This window comes from Gymnoscopelus braueri (genome assembly GCF_963280865.1).
Source record: "Gymnoscopelus braueri genome assembly, chromosome: 2".
Lineage (NCBI taxonomy): Eukaryota > Metazoa > Chordata > Actinopteri > Myctophiformes > Myctophidae > Gymnoscopelus > Gymnoscopelus braueri.
Genome location: NC_137604.1, coordinates 22,894,697 through 22,919,273, shown reverse-complemented (window position 1 = coordinate 22,919,273; position 24,577 = coordinate 22,894,697). Strand labels below are relative to the sequence as shown.

The window sequence follows — 24,577 nt, the reverse complement described above, 5'->3', positions numbered from 1 at the left end:
ATACAGTCCATTCCAGTTGCACTGCCACTATCATTTCATGTATATACAGTGTGTAAATACATATGACTGTGTATATTCCATTCCCACACATTTAATATTTATATCTGCTGCTTGCATAAGAGAATGAGGTACTCTATCTTATGTTTTTTTTGTTTGTTTGTTTTACATTTTCCTTTTATTAGGCTGTATTGTCTCCTGTAACTGCAATCTGAAGGTAAACATTACTCTTTTACTCAAGTAAACTATCTGATGTGACAATGAACTTGGAAGTACAGGGAACAGGGAAGACGCGCTACCATTTGTCCGCCAGCAGAGGGCGACGATAACCGCATGACAAGATTTAAAGGGGCAAGGCAGAAGTCGTGAGAAAGTGTCTGGTCCGTGCCGCGCCGTGCACACTCCTCCAACACAACCAAAACAATGAGAGCCATCATTCAGAGGGTCACCAAAGCGAGCGTGACAGGTAAGCGTCCATCCCGAACACAGCCTGTTTGAGTTGTGGCATGCAGGACTGCATTTCGTAGCGTGACAGCGACACATAAATTGGTGACACAACATTAATGACCCAGGTATGGCAGCATCATGGTAGCTAGCTAGGTTAGCAATAGCATGCTCCCCTGGCTGCTGCAGTAGTTACCTAGAGAGCAGCCTTGAATTGATACAAGACTGTCATATTATGTGACAGTCTTGGATGATTTTCAAAATAGTGTTTGCACTTTCTCCCTTTTTGGTCCGTACGTGTACATAAACGTTCAGATTTCAAATATAAAGTGCTGACCCCATGACCACGGATGTTACAATTATGTACGGGCCCTCAGAAGTACCCGTATATTCCGTATTGTTCAATAAAAAGCATTTTAATCCGATCGGTGGCCATTTTCTCCTTATGCTTTCAATTACGCGACCCTATCGGTTGGGAGGTGTATTGCACTCTAGACACGTTATAACTCCATGAGAAAATGGCCACCGATCGGATTAAAATGCTTTTTATTGAACAATACGGACTCTACTACGGGCCCTAAATCTTAGAGCCCGTACAGAATTGTAACATCCGAGGCCATGGGTTAAGCACTTTATATTTGAAATCTGAACCTTTATATTGTAGATGTACGGACCAAGAAGGGGAGAACGTGCAAACACTATTTTGAAAATCATCCAAGACGGTCATGACAGATGATGACCGTCCTGTGATACAAGGCTAACCCAGCCCAGAGAGCAGAGATGCTGCTGGAGTGCTGGTGAAACGTGTCAAATACCAACGAGGGTCTTTGGTTGTTGTGTACATACTGTCTTTCTTTGCAATGAATGACAGCACACAGAGTCACCGCAGTGTCACTTGTTCTGCAATCTGGGAACCCAGAAGGAAAAACAGCGCCCTCTGCTGTTTGTACTATCTCAGAGCAGAATCTGTTCTTGAGAGATTACTTGTTCTGTTGCAGTGGGAGAGGAGCAGATCTGCTCCATAGGGCGAGGACTGTGTGTGCTGCTGGGGATATCCGTGGAGGACACCCAGAAAGATGTGGACTACATGTGAGTTTGTGTAGTACTGTGTATAGTAACAATCCTGAAAGTTAATAACGTGCTATTTTGTCCAATCTGGTGGAGCATGGTAATATAATATGGTGGTATTTGGTCTCCCTGCTCTTCTATTGAGACATCCTGTCCTTTGACACAATCCTGCTTCTCTGGACCATCTTTGACACAACATTTTGATTTGATTTCTCCCCTGAGCAAGCAGGAGGGCTCTATTAGCTCAGTGGTAGAACTTTCAGCATTTGTGCAGGAGAATCCGAGGTAGAACAGGAAAGTTAGATAGGCAGCTTTACCCTTACGGGTCCAATTGGTTACATTTGTACGTACTCAAAAGTTACAAGTGGATAAAAAAAAAACAATCCATGGGGAGGAACCAAGGGGCCAGCTTGAGATTTTTACATTGACTCCAATACGGATGAGACACAGTTCATATGAATTGCCTGTAGTTTCGCTGTTTTACCCCTGCAGGTGTCAGATATAATTAATTTTAACGCAAGCGGATGGATTTTTGACAAACTTTAGACTAGATTTTCTTACCTTAATAAAAATGTCCATAAATTCTATTATGCTTCCAGTTGCTAGTTTAAAGTCTCCTTTCAATCATCATGATATGCGTTTTGCTAAATTATGGTCCCATTTATTTTAAAATTGACGATAAAGTAGGCTATCCTCTAGGAGGGGCGGGATGATTTGATTGACAAGCTACACAACCAATGGCATTCATTCCCCACCCCCGCTCTTGATTGACAAGCTACCCAACCAATAGCATTCTTTGGGGATTGTTTTCCGGTTCCTGTTCCCGACGTGCTTTTGGGCTTATATTAGAGATGGCGGATTTCAAATTCCTGAACAATCGGCTTCATTTTCGATCTGTAGAAACCAGTGGTCTGGCTTTGTCCATCTCTTTTATACAGTCTATGGGAGGAACAGGCTATCCTCCTCAGTTGCGACTTGTGTGGGATTGACCTTTCTCGCGATACAGTCTGCTTTGGATTGAGGATGTGATATTTTGTTGTTACAAACATAGGCTACTTCACACCGTACACTACTTACATAATATATATAATTAAAATACTATAAATAGTAATTGAATTATTTAATAACTGTGCCTATTTCTTATAGCAGCGCTCATCAGCTGATAGATGGGTCCTGTCTGCTGATTTATTTATTTTTTGTTCACTTAAGAGCTCCAGAGACCACTGTTATGGATCAAACACTCTATAGCAATGGTTACTATCGGGGTATTAAGTGAGACAAGTACAAGACTAGTACATCCCCTGCACATGACGGCTAGTATGTCACATACAAGTGCACCCTCTGCCTGGACATGAATCTAGGATGTCACTGGGACTTGCCCCAAAACCCTTGATGCTGAGTGCCAAGCAGGGAGGCATGTCTATATTATAAGCCTTTGGCATGTCCTGGGCCTGGCTGGGGGCTTGAACCCCGACCTCCCAATCCCACTCAGTCTTAACCACAAGGCCACTGAGCCGGTCGGAATATACAATTGAAAGCATTCGCGGCCCACCCATCTGACCACTTAACACGCTGCCGTGTTAAGTGGTCAGGTGGGTGGGCCACATGCATTTTCAGAGCATGTTTTTATTTGAATGATCAATCAATCGATTGTGCTTCACCTTGGATCAGTGGAACTAACGTAGTGTACTTTAAATACTTATTTATTGGTACCAGTTTTTGCCAATTTGGGGACCCAATTGCAATGCCCTCGTGGCCCACTAGGTTAAGAACCACTGACTTAACAGCACCTTTTTAATCTGTTTATTCATCTATTTATTTATTTACTTAAGTTATGTTTGACCTTTTTTTCAGAGTTCGTAAGATCCTCAACCTGCGGCTGTTTGAGGACGACAGTGGCAGGGCGTGGGCTAAGAGCGTGATGGAGCGGGAGTATGAGGTGCTGTGCGTGAGCCAGTTCACGCTGCAGTGCGTCCTGAAGGGCAACAAGCCAGACTTCCACTCGGCCATGCCCGCCGAGCTGGCCCAGCCCTTCTACAACCACCTGCTGGAGAACATGAGGAGCGTCTACAAGCCGGAGCTCATCAAGGGTGGGTGGGTGCGGTGGGTGAACCCACATGCTAGGGCGGCATTTACAACAAAGGGCTAAGTGGTTAATCAGATATTTTTTTTAAATCAATTACAACTTTATTGTGTCGATTCGTTGATGTATAAGAGAAAAAAGTACCGGTATTTGAAAATTAACCTTGCTTCTCGATTATTTGATTAACCTTTGTGAGCAAAATTGTGGGTTAATGGTTCTAAATAACCCATATTTTAATGAATGAAATCTTATTTTAACCACTTAAGCCCTATACTCACGTTGTGAGCCCGTAGACCGGCTAGCCTGTTTGCCCCAGATTAGGGCAACATTATATTATTCATATTTTCATTGAACATTCAGGTAAATGACAGTTTTAAGGGAAGCTCAAAGTTTGATGTTTTGTTAACCCGATTTTTATTTAATAATTTGACGATAAGTTATAGTAAAAAAACTTGTTGAACATGATGTACTAAACATATTCAACGTCATGTACTGTAAACTTTCCATCATTTCCATGGTAATTTATTTTTTAAATGTCCTTGTGTATAATTAGTTACAAATAATTACCATGTTGGTTAAAGCAAAGGGACACACAATCTATAACAAGCAAAGGGACACACAATCTATAACAAAACATATCTGTACAAGTAAGTGTTCACCAATCCAGGAACAGCATGGGTTCACCCACATTTAACATGCATAGGGTTCATGTCGTTAACCAATCTGTAGGCTAGTGTATGTTAATATAAATTATAATATACTGTAACTAGCACATCTACAGTGGTTGGAGGTGGTCTCCCTACCCTTCTACTGATAAATATAGGGTAGGACACCTACTAGTTGACAATGTCACTGAATTCAATAAATGTCTATTTTGTTTATTGAAATTTAGTTCGGAACTCGTTTCAATTACCCCCCTCAATCAGGAGAGGACATAAAACCTACGGAATGTAGCTTTAAGCCTCAGACATGTTCAGTGAAACCACAATCTGCTTCTTGGAGCAATCACCAAAAATGTTCTATTTTTGAAAGTCGTCGTTTATTTTCAGCATAATGACAAAGCGGAAAAACAAAAGGGGGTCATTGTTCTAGGCGTAGCGTCTTTAACGCCGTCCCCAGAGGGATATTTAAAGGCTATTTTAGTTTACTAGGATTAACCTGGTATTAAAACCGTGGTAATAAAAAAAACAAAAAACCTTTTCTCGTCATAAGTTTGCATCACCGTCTCAGTGAAGGTCTCACTTTAGATGGTTTCATCCGGTGGAAGAATACGTCAATTGCAGTGGCGGTGAATTGGGTCAGCCCACTGGGGAGCAGGTGCAGAGAACACCTTGTCCCGGTGAGGGAGGCAGAAGGTTTCCTAATTAGGAATTAGGAAACACGCTCTCTCACACACACACACACACACACACACACATAACCCCTCCATCCCCCCCTCCAGAGAGAAAACATGATGATGCAGCACTTTTCTTTCCACCACAGCCTACAGCTTCATTGTGCTGAGGGTGTCATTAATCTGGACGAGCCACCGAAAGAAAGGAGAACATTTAAGTTTAAACTTCTTGTCCTCCTCCCCTCCCTTCCCTTTCTCCCTATCCTTTTTTTGTTTTTTTCTTCTGTTGTCCCAGTTGTTTCAAGGTGCAAAGTCATACGGCAACTAAACAAACTCCTGATTCATGTTTAGTGGCTATGAATACACATGGACTTCCAAAATATAACGTCACCGTCGGGTGGAAAAACCTTGTACAGTAGGCTACGTCCAAAAAACATTCCTTTTTTATTATTATTTTTAAAACATTTTAAAATAGTGAAAATATCGGATCTACAAGCTGTGAACTTGTAGATCTGCTATTTACACTACTTTTGTGCAACACTTTTGTATAATGAAGTAGGGCATCAATTTACGAAAAAACTTCATGCCCGAGAGCAACGATATCCTTCTGTTCTTGTATTGTATTTCTAGATGGGCAGTTCGGGGCCCACATGCAGGTCCACATTCAGAACGACGGACCCGTTACCATCGAGTTGACGTCACCTACTGGTCCCACAGACTCTAGACAGGTACAGTACTGCTGAAGGAAACAATTATGGTGCGCTTGTAGAGCTGATATTTTTTTTAAATTTTAATCTAAATCTCTTAGAAAAGCCCAAAATATGGACACCAAGGTTAAAGGGACATTTATATATTGTCATTTATATATGCATTACATTTTGAAGTTGGATAGCATTTAATCTTCAATATATTTATTTAGCAATTGACTTGAATTAACTGTGACGGTGAAAATTCCTGCCCATCTGTCCCAGATATACAAACAGTCGTCCTCCTCTTATTGAGGTGTCTTCCATCATTGTCAACCACTAGGTGGTGATGTATGCCCTTGTGGTGGTTGGTCTTGATTTAATCATTGTTACCCATGCTAAGTAGAGCACTTTATTTTAACCCATTGTTGCCAAGATGAGAATATAAAACCAATACAAATATAAACCATCCTTTGCAAGCATTCTGTCTTGCTTGGTCTGGATTACCCATTCATCAGCTTAAAATTGCGACTTTGATATATGGTTAAATTCAATATGTATGAATTATAGGGCTGTAATTCTGTCGCATTTTGCTCCATTTGTTGTTGTTTTTTTAACAAGCACACTGGTAAAGGTAAATGGTAAAGGTGGGACAAATTTGTCCGTCGCAACGTGCCGTGTTGTGAGCTTGTACATCGGAAGAGAGGGATTAAGTGCATAAGCCCCATTTCATACTTCATCGTACGGATTTAGCCCAACTACAAGCTTTGAAGCTTCGCCTATAATGGTATGCCCAAAATAGAGACACCAGGATGAAAGTTGCTCAAACATTTTCATGTCAAGGACCCCCAAAATGATTTGATGTATTTGGCAGCAGACCCCACATCCAAAAAATATTTTGTTCCAGGGACCCCCAGAAGCACAGATTTGAGTAACAAATGTTTGCTTAAAAAATATATATAATCAAAGTTTTTTTTTAAATAGCAGATCTACAAGCTCATAGCACGGCACTCGGTGCCACGCTATGAGGTTGTAGATCTGCTATTTTTGAATAGCCAAAGAAATCTAAAATGACACAGATGCGTTCCTGGTCTTAATGGATTAGCCACTTTAGCTCTAGCATTCCCAATCTAAAGCACTTTAACTCCAGCATTCCCAATCTAAAGCTATCATTCAGCAGAAACAACCGATCTACAACCTAACAACGTGCCATGTTGCGACACATTGTGAGCTTGTAGATCGGCTATTATCTGCAAAGATATTTAGTGTACAGCAAAAACAAGAGGGGACATAGCTTAGAGTCCTTGGAAATCCGGTCAACTAAGTGTAGGGTTTACATGGTTAAAGCTAAATGGACTAGATGCTGCACCACCATTCCTAGGCAAGATAAAAAACGCCTCCCTAACCAGTCCAGACCCTTTTTTTTTAAGGGGGAGACACCCCTCGTAAGCCAATGGCCTTGCATTCCACCCATTTTGGGCGTTTATTTATTATTCATTCCCGCTGTCCCCCTGAATGTGTCTGTGGTCACTTCCGTGGAACTTGGCCAATGTTCTGATGCTAAGGCTACGGGCTAGCGCTGGCTCCTCTTCCCCTCCGGGGATTTGGCTGGCTGACCCGATAGGGGGATGTTAAAGCAGCCCTCAGAATTTTAATCTAGCCTGTTAGGGATGTTTTGCTGCGGAGGAGGAGAGGGCTGGGGAGTCAAAGCCAAGGCTGGACATGAGGGATAACGGCCCAGCAGTGGTGTAAAGTAACAAAGTACATTTACTCTTAGTACTGTACTCAAGTACACTTTTGAGGATTTTTTTTTACTTTATTTGGAGTGTTTCCAATTTTCAGGCAAATATTGTACTTTTTACTCCACTGCAATTATTTGAAAACTTAAGTTTCTTTGTAGATTTGGATTATTATTACAAAACATGCGTTAACCACTTCAGCCCCATGCATACTACGCAAAGTGACGCGTTGTGAGCTTGTAGATCAGCTATTTTCAAAGCATTTGGAAACTTGTGAAATGGGACATTCTGTAAAATGAGTGCTTTTACTTTCAATACTTAAGTATATTTTAATGTGAATACTTTAGCAGTACATTTTGAATACCGGACTTTTATTTGTAAATGAGCATTTCTACAATGTGGTATTGGTACTTTTATCCAAGTACAAAATGTGAGTACTTTTTCCACCACTGCGGGCCAGTCGAATAGGCTGAGGCCAGCAGCGGGATAATCAAGTGATAGCCAACAGACACTCTGACACTGTTCCCTTTCTTTCCATGAATCAGGGATTTTGTCCCATTGGGGGTCAAGTGGCCTGCACACAGTCCTACTGCACAGGAAAATGAAAACCATAGTCTTTGAGATTCCTTCCGCAATGTCAAAGCAACCGCGGTTGATGGGGGGGGGGGGTGGGTGGGCTTTTATTAAGAAAAGATGGCTAATTTGTTTTGTTGGTGTACATGTACCTGACGGCTTAGAATACCCAGGGTGGCATGTTGACATTTTGTGACGAAACTCGACAACAATACAAAATATTATTAAACATCAAATAAGGCTATTTTGGGGTGAACAACATGCATTTGAAACAAAGTTCTGCAACGTCACAACGCGTTGTGAGCGGCTTTTTTCGGCAAAAAGATTTGGTGTAGAGCTGTAGCTTAACATTATGATTAACATTTAAATAATTGATATATGAGAAAGGAACGTAATATGCTTGCATATGCACAGCCAGCACAGGTCTACTACACAGTCATTTTAGATCAGTCTGCCAAATATGTGTTCACGCGCTGGTTCGTCTTCTCCTCCACATTTGTTTTTTTTGCAGCATAAACTAATATGATATGCCCCCCCCCCCCCCGTGGTTCAGTTCTAAAGCACCTTTGATGGGTTAATGTGGGAATAACATAGATTTTTGTCTCCAATTCAACCGTGTGAATAATGCAATATTGTTTTTGCAATGTTGCCTTTTTTTTGTTTTTTTTTGCATGAATTGTCCTTCATAAATATATTCTTAGCTCCTATGAAAGTTTTAGTGGGTGTGTTAGCGAGCCTTTTCCAACGGGGGAAGGCATATCTGCAGTACCTTAGTGTTGTGTTAGATGGACTATAAAAAATTGAGAGAGAGAGAGAGAGAGGGATATTGTTGAACCGAGGGGTTTTGATTGCAGCAGTGAATAACGCATGGATTAAAGTTCTCAGTTGCCACGACTGATTTCAATCATTTGGATTCTATAGAAGCCAGCATGTCTTCTATGGGAAGCATGTTGCACATCGAAAATAGACGATCTACAAGGTCTCATTGAGACCTTGTAGATAGGCTATTTCCGGTTATTATTTTAAGATTTAGAGCATTTTAAGTGGTCATTTTAAGTGGTCAAATATGTTCAGAAGCATCTTCCATAAAATCTTAATTGTATCGGATATTTTGTATTAAAGCAAAGGTTAAAGCCTCAATCTATGATTTATTCACCTGGTTGGCTGACTGTACTGTATGTAGCAGGAACAAAATGACTAAAACATCATAATGTTACATATTGTGTTCATTGTTTAGGAATCAGCGCTAGTGTGTGGGGGGGGGGTCTCTTTTTCATACTGTAAATCTCACATTAGGACTTGGTCATACAAACATTTTCAGTCGTGAGGTTTTATTTTGCTTCATATCCATGATAACGGTAGGCCCACTGGAAATGGTTGCAAGTGGCTGTGTGAGAGGCGGTTTACATAGTGATGACAATAGTTCCATTCTAGTGACCACATGACAGCCCAGAACAGCTCCAGATGAGGACAGAACACATCTGGCCCTTGGTTCACAAAGAGCGTCAGGGAGCTGGAGTAGTGATCTCGGGTCACCGATGGGCTCGTCATTGTTCGTTTGATTGTTTATATCACTGGTTCTCAAACTGTGGGTCGGGACTCCTAGGGGGGTCCCTAAATGATTGTGGGGGGTCCCCCCCCCCCCAGATGATTTGCTTAATGTGCAACATTTGTTTCTCACTCAACAGTAAACAAGCCTACATACAGGACTTTTAAGACCTTTTTATTGCCCCTAAAATGAAAAAAATACCATATTGACTATATTACAAATGGTCAAACATTGGCCAAATTGTCAAATATTACCTAAGAAAGAGGTAATATTCAAACTTTGGAAGGCAGTCATAGCCAATTGGAATCACATGACCTCAGAGATAACGTGTACCAATTTGTGTGAGTTTTGGACAAAATCTGTAAAGAGTAGTAGCAAAAAGTGTGTTTTGAAGAATACACAAAATGGTGGAAAATGTAATCTGATATGAAGAGTGATGATCCAAAGAATGCAGGGGCAAAATATATTTTTATTGTACGACCTATGGTTTCAAGAGTTATTGGCCAAAACGTGAAGTGGGCTGTTGTAGTGTTACCATGAGGCCAATGTGAAAAATTTGGGGTGGAGGTTCTTCCTTGGCCTACTGCACGGCACGCTGGGCAAGACCTAGCCGGTTGAATGTCTAAACGGAAGTACCGGAATTTGGCCGAAGTACCGCCCCAGGAAATGACGTTGACGCTTTACAAATCTGTTTGCATTCTCTGTGAATGAAACAAGTGTTGTGATTCAACGGAAAAGATCGTTTCCGGGGGGAAACACGTACGACGGAAGTCCTGCCCCTATAGACACACTCTGCTTTAGGTCGTGACTCGCAGATGAGGGCTGGGAACGAGGCTAGGCCTACTGTGAGTGTGTGTGCAAAGTTTCACAGCAATTGGGGGTTCATGATTTGTGACATGTTGCGCCAAACGGGCCACTCCTGCAAACTTTGGATGCCAATTGTATATCGGAATATGAGAAATCTGGCAGATATGTATTGATCACATGACTACAGAGGTGATGTGTACCACATTGCGTGAGGATTTGGACAAAATCTGTAGGAATAGTAGCAAATAATGGGTTTAGCTAAACTCAACCTCATGGTGGCGCTGTAGTAGGCGGATTTGAAAAGAACCGGGGTGGAGATTCTTCCTTGGCCTACTGGACATGCGTTACGAGAAAGTCATGAGAAATATATGTATGATGTTATGACTACTGTACGTGTTAAGCACTTAGGCCAACTAACCCATAATATCCTGGTTGTACAGCATACAGTACCGGTACATAATTATGTGTTTAACCCTATAATCGTTAACCAGGGTCCCTCAGGGCTCTATCCTTGGCCCCCTGCTTTTTTCCCTCTACACCAAATCTCGTCACCGAAACTAGCCGATCTACTCGCTCAAAATGTGTCTCGTTGTGAGCTTGCAGCTCGACTATTGTCACTGAATATCAGTCTATTGTGTCCAGAGTCTTCATGGTAGGATTCACGTGGCAGATTTATTGACTCCAGGCCCACTCGGCAGTGATGGAAACATGACACCTGGGTAGACGTGCCACTTTTCCACCGCAGTGCTGTGAGAGGGCTTCTGCTGAGGGGCCGGGGGAAATAACCGTGGGCTCTACAGTATGGAATCGGATCACTGCCAATACTCCTAACTTCAAATAAAGGTTTCAGAACCTTGAAAACCTTTTTTGCAAGACTGAAAACTCGTTTCGAATCTCTGAAAAAAGATTTGAATCTCTGAAAAAAGTGTTGAATCTCTGAAAAAAGTGTTGATAGGCCAAAAAAAAAATTCAAATCTCTGAAAACATATTTTACAGTGTTTCACCAACACATTTTCAGAGTTTCAAATTTGTCACAAACACACTTTCAGAATATGCATTTTGGCACTGTTCTACCTGGGTATTATTTTGTTTTCCATGTTTGAAACCTTGTAAACTCCTGACTTAAAATAAAGGGTTCAAAAGGTTTGAAAGGTTTGAAAACTCGTTTTGAATCTTTGAAAAAAGTGTTGATAGGCTGAAAGTGTTTCTCAAATCTCTGTAAACACATTTTACAGTGTTTCGTCAACACATTTTCAGAGTTTCAAATTGGTCACAAACACACTTTCAGAATATGCATTTTGGCACTGTTCTCCTTGGGTATTATTTTTGTTTTCCATGTTTGAAACCTTGTAAATGGGGATCGTTTTTGAAACTAGCAACTTTATTGTTGAAAGACTGGAAAAAAAATGCAATGGTTAAACTTTATTTTGAAACTGTGATTCAGCGTCACACACACAGCAGCACACTCTCCTCAAATCTCTGAACACACACACGTGCGTACACGCACGCAGCAGCAGCAGAGGCAGAGCCTCAGAGGCATGCAGGTGCTGAAACTCTGAAACATTCTACTCGAAACCTCGCAGGGAGGCGGGGGGGAGCGGAGGCGGGACCAGAGGCGGGGCCGTTTGACGTCCATTCCAATCACATTTTGTATTTACTGGGCTGGGTGGGACCAACATCGGTCGGCCAATGACTGACGCTCATAGGGGATTGTCAGACTGCTCAGCCAATGAAAACCCACAAGATAGCCTACATGTCGCTATTCAAGGATTATTATAATAATAATAATATTATCATTATTCATTGCGCACTGGTCCAATACAATACAAACCAATGCGCTGTCGCGCATATCTAAACACACCCACAGCCTGGCACACAACAATCTTCTAATTCTCCAGGAATGTCTGTGATTATAATTGTCCTATTATCAGCAGATGTGAGAGTGTCAATCAATTCCTTGTGTCAATTGCGTTTACATAAGATGATAGTCTATTCAAAGAAGACAATTTGTGCCACAATGCCATTCGCTCCAAATGACACACTTCAGTTTTATTCATGGTTACACAGGAAATAATGAACTGATTACAATAATATAAAATTCTCTCAAATCAGTAACAGGTAGGTGATACATATGCCCATCAAATATGGTTTTATTGAAAGGCAATCCAGGTACCAACATTCGGGGAATATCTGACGGCTTGGAGCGTCTCAGTGCGGCTGCAGAGTTCATCTTGGAATTTGTCATTACAATTTTACTGTAATCCACATTCCTAAACCCCCCCACTCCTACACCCCCCCCCCCAAAGGGACCCCCCCGAACCCCCCCTGGCCCAAGGGGTCACTCATAATAATTGTATATCGGCATATTTTGCGCATTCAGACAGAACAGTTGAGATTTCATTTGGCCAGATCTCTGGCAATTGTACTTGAATTCTTATAATTTTAATGTTTATATGGTCTGTCAAGTTTATATTTTCATTTGGTATCAGTCATGAATTTATTAGAATGTATTAGAATTTTTTTTCTCTATTGATATCAAGCCGGATTTTCCACGTGCGTAACTACGCACGCAAGTGCATGCTGTAACATAATAATACACAACGTGTACTATATATAGCCCACTGTAGGCTAACATTTTTGGGGGTTTTAGCTATGGACCCCCAAGCTCCAAGCTCCACCTAATGGAGCGGTTTCAGAAAAGAAAAATGAAAAAAATTAAACCGAAAAAAAAGGCGTGTCTGTCTGTCTGTCTGTCTGTCTGTCTATAAATCTATCTAAATATCTATATCTATCTATCAAACTATCTATCTCCAGCAATGTACCGCTCAGCAACATGTTGTTCAACAAATAGCAGATCTACAAGCTCACAACAACTGTTATTGTGAGCTTATCTGCTATTTTCAAATAGCGTATGTATAAAATATGTCTGAATTGGTTAGTGATTCATAATGTAATCATTTATATCTGCGAAGTGTAGGATTATTATAATTATAATTATTATATTACAATTAAAGTAAGCGCATCGGTTAGTGTGATTGTCGGTCTGTCTGTCTGTCTGTCTGTCTGTCTATCTATGTATCTTGTAGATCTGTCTGTCTGTCTGCCTGCCTGCCTGCCTGCCTGCCTGTCTGTCTGTCTGATGCGTATACTATTCATGTGAGATGCGACAAGTGGGTTAATTAACGAGAAAACATCTGAGAAACCTGCAGGATGTGAGCGTCTCTGAGTAGGCCTACGTGATTACTGACCAATCAACGTGCCATTAATAATAATAATAATTATTATTATTATTATTACATTAATAATAATAATAATAATAACAATAGCGTAATACAAATAGTAGTTGTAGTAATAATAATAATATGAGTAATAATAATAATAATAATAATAATAATAATTTTTTATTATTATTCTGAATACAATATTAATGGACTGAACCAGTCTGTCTGTCTGTCTGTCTGTCTGTCTGTCTGTCTGTCTGATATAAATTATTATATTATGAACCATACACTAACCACTTCAGACCTATATTTTATACATACGCTATTTGAAAATAGTAGATCTGCAAGCTCACAATAACCGAGCTTGTAGATCTGCTATTTGTTGAACAACGTGTTGCTAATCACCGCGCTGGGAGCTTACATCTGGGGCTGTCATTACTGGACTGATATTATTTATGGGGGGGGGGGGGGGGGGCAGCTGTAGGCAAGCGGTACATATTGCTGGAGATATATAGTTAGACAGACGGACAGGCAGGCAGGCAGGCAGACAGACAGACAGACAGACAGATCTACAAGATACATAGATAGATAGATAGATAGATACATACACAGACAGACAGACAGACAGACAGACAGACAGACAGATCTACAAGATAGATAGATAGATACATACAGACAGACAGACAGACAGACAGACAGACAGACGCCGTGGAAGCCACTCAATCACACTAACCGATGCGCTTACTTTAATTGTAGCCTAATATAATAATCCTACACTTCGCAGATATAAATGATTATATTATGAATCACTAACCAATTCAGACATATTTTATACATACGCTATTTGAAAATAGCAGATAAGCTCACAATAACAGTTGTTGTGAGCTTGTAGATCTGCTATTTGTTGAACAACATGTTGCTGAGCGGTACATTGCTGGAGATAGATAGTTTGATAGATAGATAGAGATATAGATATTTAGATAGATTTATAGACAGACAGACAGACAGACAGACAGACACGCCTTTTTTTTTCGGTTTAATTTTTTTCATTTTTCTTTTCTGAAACCGCTCCATTAGCGGCACTAAGGTGGAGCTTGGAGCTTGGGGGTCCATAGCTAAAACCCCCAGAAATGTTAGCCTACAGTGGGCTATATATATGTACAGTACACGTTGTGTATTATTATGTTACAGCATGCACGTGGAAAATCCGGCTTGATATCAATTGTAACTGCCAGAGTAATCATTTTATTTCTTATTTTTGTTCTTATTTAATATAATTATTTATGCCCATTATCCAGGCCCATTTTGTTGAGTCGCTTTATTTGAAGTAGTATTTTGTACCGGAAATTAAGTTAAATGCCCGGAACTCCTTATAAGGGAGGCTGGGACACGTTAGTGGTTGCACTTCCTCCCTTGAGGTGAGACAGGGAGAGTGTGAGACAGTTTGTGTCCTGGATCTTTAATACCTAAATAATCGCATATTGAACATTATATGGGTTTGAACGTTTGGTTAATGAAATGATTTGTATTGCAGTTGTGTTGCTGTTGTGAGTCTGTCGTGGGCACAAGGACTCATTCCCTTCTTAAAGTCTATATGCAGCCAGCAAGGTGTGTTTGTTTGTATTTGCTTTAGTTTGTTATGTGTTTGTTTATAGTACCATGTTTACGTCATGTTTCTGTTATTAATGCAAGTGTTTGTTTGTTTATGCTTTATTTATGTAGTTCGACGTTGGTGTATTAGAGCCGCAAGAGTGCTTTAATAAACTGTCAGTATGCAGAACCACTGTGTCGTTTATGACTACTGGAGGGAGTGACATCAATAGAGAAAAAAAATTCTAATACATTCTAATAAATTCATGACTGATACCAAATGAAAATATAAACTTGACAGACCATATAAACATTAAAATTATAAGAATTCAAGTACAATTGTGAGAGATCTGGCCAAATGAAATCTCAACTGTTCTGTCTGAATGCGCAAAATATGCCGATATACAATTATTATGAGTGACCCCTTGGGCCAGGGGGGGTTCGGGGGGGTCCCTTTGGGGGGGGGGGGGGGTGTAGGAGTGGGGGGGTTTAGGAATGTGGATTACAGTAAAATTGTAATGACAAATTCCAAGATGAACTCTGCAGCCGCACTGAGGCGCTCCAAGCCGTCAGATATTCCCCGAATGTTGGTACCTGGATTGCCTTTCAATAAAACCATATTTGATGGGCATATGTATCACCTACCTGTTACTGATTTGAGAGAATTTTATATTATTGTAATCAGTTCATTATTTCCTGTGTAACCATGAATAAAACTGAAGTGTGTCATTTGGAGCGAATGGCATTGTGGCACAAATTGTCTTCTTTGAATAGACTATCATCTTATGTAAACGCAATTGACACAAGGAATTGATTGACACTCTCACATCTGCTGATAATAGGACAATTATAATCACAGACATTCCTGGAGAATTAGAAGATAGAATGTTGTGTGCCAGGCTGTGGGTGTGTTTAGATATGCGCGACAGCGCATTGGTTTGTATTGTATTGGACCAGTGCGCAATGAATAATGATAATATTATTATTATTATAATAATCCTTGAATAGCGACGTGTAGGCTATCTTGTGGGTTTTCATTGGCTGAGCAGTCTGACAATCCCCTATGAGCGTCAGTCATTGGCCGACCGCTGTTGGTCCCACCCAGCCCAGTAAATACAAAATGTGATTGGAATGGACGTCAAACGGCCCCGCCTCTGGTCCCGCCTCCGCTCCCCCCCGCCTCCCTGCGAGGTTTCGAGTAGAATGTTTCAGAGTTTCAGCACCTGCATGCCTCTGAGGCTCTGCCTCTGCTGCTGCTGCGTGCGTGTGCGCACGTGTGTGTGTTCAGAGATTTGAGGAGAGTGTGCTGCTGTGTGTGTGACGCTGAATCACAGTTTCAAAATAAAGTTTAACCATTGAATTTTTTTTCCAGTCTTTCAACAATAAAGTTGCTAGTTTCAAAAACGATCCCCATTTACAAGGTTTCAAACATGGAAAACAAAAATAATACCCAAGGAGAACAGTGCCAAAATGCATATTCTGAAAGTGTGTTTGTGACCAATTTGAAACTCTGAAAATGTGTTGACGAAACACTGTAAAATGTGTTTACAGAGATTTGAGAAACACTTTCAGCCTATCAACACTTTTTTCAAAGATTCATAATAGGCTATAGCAGATCTACAAGCTCATAGCGCGGCACTGAGTGCCGCGCTATGAGCTTGTAGATCTGCTATAGCTCCTAAAGATGTATTATGTGCAAACCGGAAAAATATATATACGAGCACAGTAAATATTACAACCTAACTGTAAGTAAAAAGATAATTAATTCTAAGTCATTGTAAATTAATTTCTCTGTTACGCTGATTCTCAATTCCAGCGACCCCCAGGGGTCCTTGAGGTGTATTCCAGGGGGTCTCTACCTAAATAATTGATAGTACCGAACCAAATGGACCCTTATGGGTCTGTTAATCAGATGGTGTACAAATGGAACCAAATGGACTCCTTACGGGTCAATACTGGCCCATTTGGTTCCATTTCGATGTTGCCAGGGAGAGAAATAAGCAAACAGCGTTAGCTCGTTCGGCATTAGCATTAGCCTCTCAGGAACTTTCAGTGCATGTTTGAGTATCATGAGACTCTACAATGAGTAGTAGTAGAGAAAAAAATTACTTTGCATCGGTTATAATAGACGAATTTCCCTTAGGCACGCGCTCCCATTATGCCAACGGAGGGGGTCGAAAAAATGACGACACGGGACTCTCTGAAATAACTCAACGTCCCTTTCAAGGAGTGATAAGCGACACATCAAAGATAACACTTAAAATGTCCGGATCTCTCCTTTAAATGAACACTGTAGATTGGGGTCCTAGAAAAAAAAATGGCATTAAATGGGGGTCCGTGACCTAATGCATATCAAGAATTTAAAAAAACGTTTTCGAATCCCTGCTCTATTATACCGCTTAGTTTGGATAGCTGTAATTGCATATTGCCTCTGGATAGCACATCCCCGAGGGAGAGAGAGAGTGAGAGAGAGACTACTTGCAGGCACTTCTCCAGCGTGAGCGTGTTCATGGCGTTTGAACGTGACACAACCAGGAAGTAGAAATTCTGCATCGTGGTTGTATGCCTCCGCACAACCAGTTGCCATTGTCTGTCCAGACTCTTATTCTGTAGTATAGTGAATTACGTTAATCAATTTATTTAAAGAAAATAGATTTAGCGATTCGATTCGTGAGCTTGTGAATCAGATATTTCCGTGCCACAATGTTTTACTACTTTATTCGTTGATATATAAAACATAAAAACATTTTTTTAAGTGATTACGGTAGAAAAATCCCTCAAGAAAAGAATCAACTTTTTAAGTCGAGACCCAAAAGAGAAATTTGATGTGTCCCTGGGACCCAAACTAGTGAAAATAGCAGATCTACAAGCTTGTAAGTCTGCTATTTTCACTACTTTTTAAAAGGTTTTTCTTATGGAATTTCTTGGTTTTGGAAATGTTTTGAAAAATGTTTGGCTCTTTTACTTTTGAAATAAATAATAATCTCGACCCATTGTTTGGGAAGCACTGGTATTTACTTGAGCGTTTTTTTTTTTATGAACGTGGTGTTGTCTGTCTGTGGTCCCCTTTTTAGATGTCCAAGCTGGAGAAGCAGCAACAGAGGAAGGAGAAGACGCGCTCCAAGGGCCCCTCGGAGTCGGGCAGAGACAAGGGCTCCCAGCGCTCCAGACCGGACCCCAACGCCAGCAGCGGGGCCGACGGCGACGTGTCCTCAGAGAGAGAGCCCTAAAGGGCAGGAAGGTGAGCGAGCCCAAAGGGACACTAACGCACATGGTTCTATGTCGTCACTGTCGGGCAGAAACCTCTTATCTCCACATTTTAACTTTGTGTTTTTTTTTTGCAAATGAATGCCCTACTTGATCATACTACAAGCTGCAAGCTCAAGTTTTGAGCTTGTATATCTGCAAAAAAACAATATCCTGAAAAGTAACAGTTTTGGACATAATGAGGTTTCCACGAAAACCTCCTATACCAACAACTGTTACTTTTCAATAAAGAAAAAAATAACCTGTGTTCCAGTGGATCCGATTATCATTATAGTTATCATTTAGTCACAAGGTATTTTTAATAATACTTTTCATTGGTTAGATATTTCTAAACCCCACAGACACACACTTAACCACTTCTATTTAAAAGAATAATGAAGATCTACTGATCTACATGTGAGCTTGTAGATCAGGGTTTTCTTCACTTTTCCGTGACACTCTTGTAGAAAGTAAAAAAAAAATATTTATATACGAAAAAATCCCCAAAAAGTTGAAATATGGGGATACAAGATTTCCGCCCGACAGCAACGATATGCATTGGGTATGCACCTATCTGTGCACACGCTGCTGAGAGGAATGCACACACAAGGGGTACAGCTGTGCATTATTTTATCTTTTTTTTTGTTGCAATAAACGGCACACAATTCAGAAAACAAATCCACCTTCCTGCACTTTTTTATCTACTGAGCTGCAGCCTTCACTTATGCTAAATAACGTCGGCTGAATCAAGTAAAAACTACCATAGTTTGCCGGGTGGTTGTCACAATCATTACATAATCGCCAAATCGTAATTGCTTGAGATCATCGCAATTATCCCAGGTTAGATTCCCGAGCCCGGCGACGGATTTGCTCCATGTCACTCCCCGGCTCTGTCCCTCCCTGTTTCCGGTCTATCTCCATTGTTCTATCAGACATAAAGGCAGAAAAGTGAGTTTTCTAACCCTAGAATTATATTTTTGACAACTGAGTGAGACAACAATGTCAAACAGCATAGTGTAGGCTAACACTAGATGCTGATTCTGTTCATATACGCCTCTGATTCCGGAACGCCCTAACCTAGCATGCTTGTAGAAGGCACACGGAGGCGGCTTTGTTTGGTTCAGTTTAAAACAAAACAAAAAAAAACAGCAAAGCCAGCATTAATGACGCATCTTCTTTAGGCCAGTGTTGCGGGAATCCCTGTATAAAAGTGGCTATGTGTCCGTTTATTGTTGTTGACATTGTTGCTGTAATACAGGCACAGTGCTTGTGAGAGGCAGGCCCTTTGTTTCCCTATACAATAGTCCACAGAATGCACGCATGGGGGCGGAGGTTTCTCATCTTCCCATTCAGAGATTGTTTATTAGTTTTAAAAACAGTTATGAAGGAATGGAGAGAGAGGCAGTGAGTCAGCTATCTCCCTCTATACTTGCTGAGACTGCTGCTTGCTCCGTTGGCACAGCACTTCCCACCCCGCGTGGAATATCTTTCTATATCACACACGTTTGTATCACTATACTTGTGAGGACATTAACATTTTAGGACGTCGATTTTATGAATGCCACTCTTACAATGTAAGGCTAGAGACGAAAAATGGCAGATCTGCAAGCTCACGATGCGTTGCGAGCTTGTAGATGGCCTATGTTTCGGTGCATGATGACACTGGCACGCAACTAGGTGTAAATCATGTTTTACGCTTAATTCCAACCCCTAAACTAATTATTTAGTATAATTGTAATACTAATTAATTGTAAACATATCTCTTAACTGTAAACTTATCTCTAAAAATCTATTTTCAACCCTAAAAGAAAAAATATTCTTGTGAGAACCAGGAAAATGGTCCTCAGAACATCTATTTCTTATATTCTACTATACTTGTGGGGACAAGTATAGTAATACAAACACACACACACACACGCACGCGCACGCACGCGCGAGCGCGCACACACGCACACGCACAGATACAACTTGGCAGAGACCGTAACCACATAACCCTAGCGTTCCTTTTCTGGGGCAAACATTCGGTTGAAATAGCAGTCACGTTGCAACGTGTTGTGAGCTTGTGAGCTATTTTTGGCGAAAACATTTGGTGATAAGGGGGAAAAAAAGGAGCAGACCTAGTATAGAGCCCTGGCGGACCCCGGTCCAACAAAGAATATATAGGATTTAATTGGTTAAAAGGCAAACAAGATTTTTTAAAGAGTTTAAAAAAGTGATTGATATAAAGGGAGGAGAGACATGCACATCCACACCCAACATTGGACAGGTGCTAAGCGAATAAAATATAACATGAAAAGTGAAAGAGAACGCTGTGACGTTTCGGGCTCTCGCCCTTCCGCAGTCTGAGGAACGTCACAGCAGCACTCGGCTGCAATAAAAAAAGATCCCACAACTGGAGCCCACAGTGTGCGAGCTTTCTCTTCCAGTTTTCATGTTACACAAGATACACCACAAAGACACCCATGTGCCTGTCAAAATACTTCACAAACCTCAATGAAGTCCACAATGACAACACCAAAGGGAGCTCCACAAATCACGTCCAACCCAGATTTGGCTCTAACAAGGGGTTAAATTTGTTCTCCTGCTATGGCACGAAAATGTGGAACGCCCTACCAACAGTTGTGTATCTTTTGTCTGTCATTTAATGTTTTGATGAATTGAGCACAAAGGTCCCCAATGGAAACAAGCCATAGGCTTTCTTCGTTATAAAATCTCTTAGCAGACCTTGTATTGAATTGACTTTCCTGTGCTTTTTTTTTTTGCAAACTACTAATAAAGTATTCAATCAATCAATGTTAAAAAGTGATTGAGGCATTTGAACTCTATATTGACATGTAGTGTAATTATTATTGAAGCCAGCTGTTTGCTACTCTGGTTGACCTCAAACTAGGGATGCCACTAACAGATACATTTTGCTATTGCTTAGCCGACAGTTAATTAAGGTTATTGAAAACACACACGTATATCTCAATCTGTGATGTCTTCAACAGGTTGGCTGTACACTATGTTATGACAATTAAATCGTCAACTTTTGTAATCGTGACAGCCCTAAACTGTAGCATAATCCATTGTGTATCACCAAATTGCCCGTTTCCCTCTAACCATGCACTGTGGTGGGCCTTTGTCAGATTGCGACCCCTGTCCCAGCCTCTCCCCCAGCAGAGTAATATAACTGTAATCCCAAATGCATCCTGGGTAAATACGCCCCAAGACATCAACGCCACCTTACATAAGGCCACTTTGTCTTGATAGAGAGTCATAGCAAGAGAGACAGGAGGTAAATAAGAATCGTGAGCCTGAGAGGCCCAAAAATAAAGGACTATAAATTGAGTTGTGTTTCATTTTTAAGGGGGCAGAGTGCACAGGCAGCACTTCTGTAAATGTGTGCAGTAGAGGAGAAGTGGGAGATATCTGGATTTAACCACATGAACCCTGTTCTCCCCATTCTGGGCATGTCATAATGGGTAACATTCGACAAAAATGGCAGATTTAGATCAGCTATTTTTGGCAAAGAGATTTGGTGTAGAAGATGGGAGAATTGGGGGGCCTAGGATAGAGCCCTGGGGGACCCCGGTCAACAAAGTGCGTGGGGTTTAAGTGGTTAAGGGAGATGTCGGACAGGGTCTCGCTTGCTCGCTCGGCTCTGTCACTGCATATTTTAAAGGGAGAATTGGTGTTCCCTAGGTTTGCTTTGCATGAATTAAACATGAGCTGTGTGCACTTTTCCTCTGAATGAGTAGAGTAATTTGTGACAGTCCTATCTCTCCTCTTCATTCCTCCCTCCTGCCTACAGTGGTTTTTGAAAAGAACAGCTCACCGACATGTTCTGATCTTAGAAACCGCGACCACTACGCTTTCTTTTTCCTCATACCTTTTCTTGGAAACTGCAACCACTACTTTATTTTCTCACACGTACCTTTTCTGATTGTACTGTCACCACCCGGCACTCAACTTTTCTTTCTGAGAGAAGTGCAAAGTTTCATCTGTGGATGGAGGAGACTAGAGCAGTCGCCATTTTGAATGCGTTTTAATTTCCTTCTGCTTACTTTTCTAACTTGTGTAATGGTAGACTCTTACAAATTGTCACTGTCGGGAAGAAATATTGTGTATCCTTATTTCAACTTTTTTTTGTATGCCCTACTTTGTCGGATGCCAGATTTAAAGTCGTTAAGTTTGCCTGTGGGTTTTAAATAAATCTGTAATCAATGAAAGGTGAATGAAAATAATAACTACATTGGCTCCATTGGTTTTCCATTTGACCTTTTTATACAGGTAAGATCCCACTGAGATACTAGATCTCTTTTACGAGCGAGCCCTGTCCAGAGTAGCAGCAGTACAAAAAGGTTTCAACATGCGACAAACGGCACATATGAGTTATTAATGTAGTTATTATTTAGTCACACGCTCTTACTTTTCATTGGTTATAAAAACCCACAGACGGACTTACCGGTAACTACTTTCACTTTCAAAATGTTTCCAAAATAGCCAATCTACAAGCTCACAACGCATCTCGATGCGACACATTGTGAGCTTGTAGATTGTCTACTTTTGCACGACAATCTTGTACAAGGAAGTAGGGCATTAATTTACTGGAAAAGGAAAACAAAAGGAGATACACGGTTTCTGCCGACAGAAACTACAGTATATGAAATTTGTATTTTGTTTTCTTTCTGTCGTGCAGACACCCATGTTGGGGGATGTGACGCGGAGCCCTGTTTTCTGAGGATGGTCTTGAGCCTCAGCAACTTGGACACCTGACTGAACTGTCCTCCTTTTTAACTGCTTGGAATGTAATAGGGCTCTGTCATTTCTCCTCTCTGGCTGTCTTCTCACTGCAGAACCTTGTCCCCCCGCTGGTGTCTTTAGCCACTCCCTCCCATCCATGATCACATAGGAGCGGATTGGTGTGTGAACGGCCAAAAGCGCCAACTGACGCCTGATCACCTCACATCTACAGCGTGAGATTGAAAAAGAATGCAACGGAAAGGGGATGTGCCACACAACAGTGTTGTTTTCAAAGTGGCGGCCGCCAGGGGGCGCCAGGGAAGCCAATTAGGAAGGAGAGGAAAATGGGGGGGGGGGGGGGGGGAATAATAATAAACAATTATAATAAACAATTACAATAAACAATTACAATTTAAATTCATATTAAATGCGTAAGATTGTTGGCATCCCTATTTTGGGCATGAAATTATCAAAATGTTTCAAAGATTTTCAAAACATTTAGAAAATGGGTGATCTACGCTCAGAACTGTAGATCGGCTATTTTTGTGATTTTCTTGTTTTGTTTGTTTTAAGCCATTTCACAATAGGGGACCATTTCACAATAGGTGCCATTGCAGTGCCATTCATCACTGTGAACTTGTAGATCGGCTATTTCGGGATTTTTGTGTAGTTTTAGTTTTTAAGCCATTTCGCAATAGGGGCTTAAAGTAAGTACACTGGGGGGTCCCTGGAACAACACATTTTCATGGGGCTCGGGGTCCTTGACGAGAAAAAGTTTGAGCACCACTGATATAGCAACATTAGTTTTTCAGAAAAATGAAGACATTTTGACATTTACAATTGTTCGCTTTAAAATATATATATATTCAAAGATTTGCACAAATGTTCACGATTTTTCAAAAATAGCAGATCTACATTCTCAAAGCGCAGCACTCGGTGCCACGCTAAGAGCTTGTTTATCTGCTATTTTTGAATAGCCAAAGAAATCTAAAATGACAGAGATGTGTTCCCGGATTGAATGGGTTAACACGTCACGGTTGAGAAGCACTGCTCCAGTAAAGGCGCAGAAATATCAGAACTGCAACAAGAATGTCTCTGCTTTACGAACTATATTGAACACTCAACACTGTTTACACGACCCCAAAAAAGAAACGCTTATGCTGCATGATTCAATGACAATGAATGTTACCTTTTTTTAATCTTAAAAAGGTCAGCCTGGTCTCTGATTTGACGAAAATACTGAACCCACTCACAGGAAACCACAGGAATTAAGACCACAGGCCAGTGAACGGTGCCGTACCAGATGGTTTAGATTGAATTGTATTTATCTCTTGGATTGGACAGTATTGGTTATAGTAACATCGTGTATGCCATTTAAGCCATCCCCCAACCCTGATTATGACCTAAGAGCAAAATGGCCGGCGTGTGAGTATGGTCAGTTGGGTTAGTGGCTAGCACTGACTTCACATTATCTCTATGACAGAAACGTAACCACTTAACCAACAACATTTTCCGA

The 24,577-nt window shown here is 40.9% G+C and overlaps 1 protein-coding gene across 2 annotated transcripts; it reads left to right on the top strand.

Annotated features, from left to right (window-relative positions):
* The first annotated feature begins 369 nt into the window (after positions 1-369).
* dtd1 (D-aminoacyl-tRNA deacylase 1) lies at positions 370-23,409 on the top strand. 2 transcript variants are annotated; one of them, XM_080455944.1, is made up of 6 exons: positions 370-463; positions 1,440-1,530; positions 3,364-3,599; positions 5,556-5,653; positions 18,165-18,331; positions 23,175-23,409. In XM_080455944.1, exons 1-5 carry the CDS (start codon positions 421-423, stop codon positions 18,318-18,320), a joined length of 624 nt encoding a protein of 207 aa, XP_080312070.1. In that variant the 5' UTR covers positions 370-420; the 3' UTR covers positions 18,321-18,331; positions 23,175-23,409. The 2 variants fall into 2 exon arrangements, with proteins under 2 accessions (XP_080312070.1, XP_080312069.1); XM_080455943.1 differs by having other exon boundaries at positions 23,018-23,409.
* The last annotated feature ends 1,168 nt before the right edge of the window (positions 23,410-24,577 follow it).